We start from the raw sequence: 930 nt of genomic DNA, 5'->3' as shown, positions 1-930 counted from the left end.
TTTGAACCTTCAGTTGACTTCAAACAGTTCTTAACAGAAGAATTGAAAGTTCCCGGTGGGGAAGGTCCAACATATGATGAGCTACTTAAAGGATTATTAGTGTGCCGGTCATGGTCTGTTGAGAAGCGCAAGTGGTTGGGGCTATTGATTTTCTAGCCATTGGACTCTACTGCGTGCATCATAACTCACAGATACCATTTGAAGCTGCAAAAATAGTTTCTGATGATAAAGCCGTGAAGGCTTATCCATGGGGTCGGGTCGCATTTGAGACTATGGTTGATAATGTCAAGTGCTTGAATCCTAGAGGTAGTTCGTACACCCTTGGTGGGCCGGTTTACGTGTTACAAGCTTGGGCATATGATTCTATCAAATGCTTAGGAGAGCGATTCGAGAATTTAGTCGAGAATGAAGAGATCCCATTGTTTCGAAGGCCTGGGACCCGTACACGTTCAGCATTAGATGTGGCCATTGCTGAAGATATCAAAAAGTATAGTGAGGTAACTTATATTTTAGTGATCTCTGTTTTATGTTATGACTGAATTACGATTTAGTCATGGCTGAGGTATATATTAGTAATGGCTGAGTTATAGTTTAGTTACGGCTGAGTTATATATTAGTGATGGCTGAGTTATAGTTTAGTTACGGCTGAGTTATAATTAAGTTATGGCTGAGTTATAGTTTAGTAATGGCTGAGTTAGAGTTTAGTGATGGCTGGTTTATGTATTTGTTTTGTCTTTATGAGTTATACTTGTTGATGTTTGTCTTCTAATGTAGCTGCGTGTGAGTACAATGGTGATGAAGGGTGATGTAAGTGAGCTTTTTCATACGTGGCCAAATCAGACAGAAGAAGACCCAGAACTTGTCAACTTGGTCAATGACATACATGAAGAAAAACTTGTTAAAGGTTTTTGGGATGTGAAAGTGAATGAG

At 39.5% G+C, this 930-nt stretch overlaps 1 protein-coding gene across 1 annotated transcript in view; it reads left to right on the top strand.

The window, feature by feature from the left end:
- The window catches only part of LOC17890066, a 16116-nt gene that overhangs the window by 12163 nt on the left and 3023 nt on the right, over positions 1 to 930 (top strand). Inside the window, exons 4-5 of the mRNA XM_006296467.2 lie at positions 192 to 497; positions 775 to 921. Of these exons, the coding sequence (XP_006296529.2) occupies positions 192 to 497; positions 775 to 921 (453 nt within the window). The remainder of the gene's footprint in view (positions 1 to 191; positions 498 to 774; positions 922 to 930) is intronic.

This window comes from Capsella rubella, unplaced genomic scaffold, assembly GCF_000375325.1.
Source record: "Capsella rubella cultivar Monte Gargano unplaced genomic scaffold, Caprub1_0 scaffold_4, whole genome shotgun sequence".
NCBI classification, from domain to species: domain Eukaryota; kingdom Viridiplantae; phylum Streptophyta; class Magnoliopsida; order Brassicales; family Brassicaceae; genus Capsella; species Capsella rubella.
Note: the sequence above shows the minus strand (reverse complement) of the source record. Positions and strands in the feature narration are given on the sequence as shown.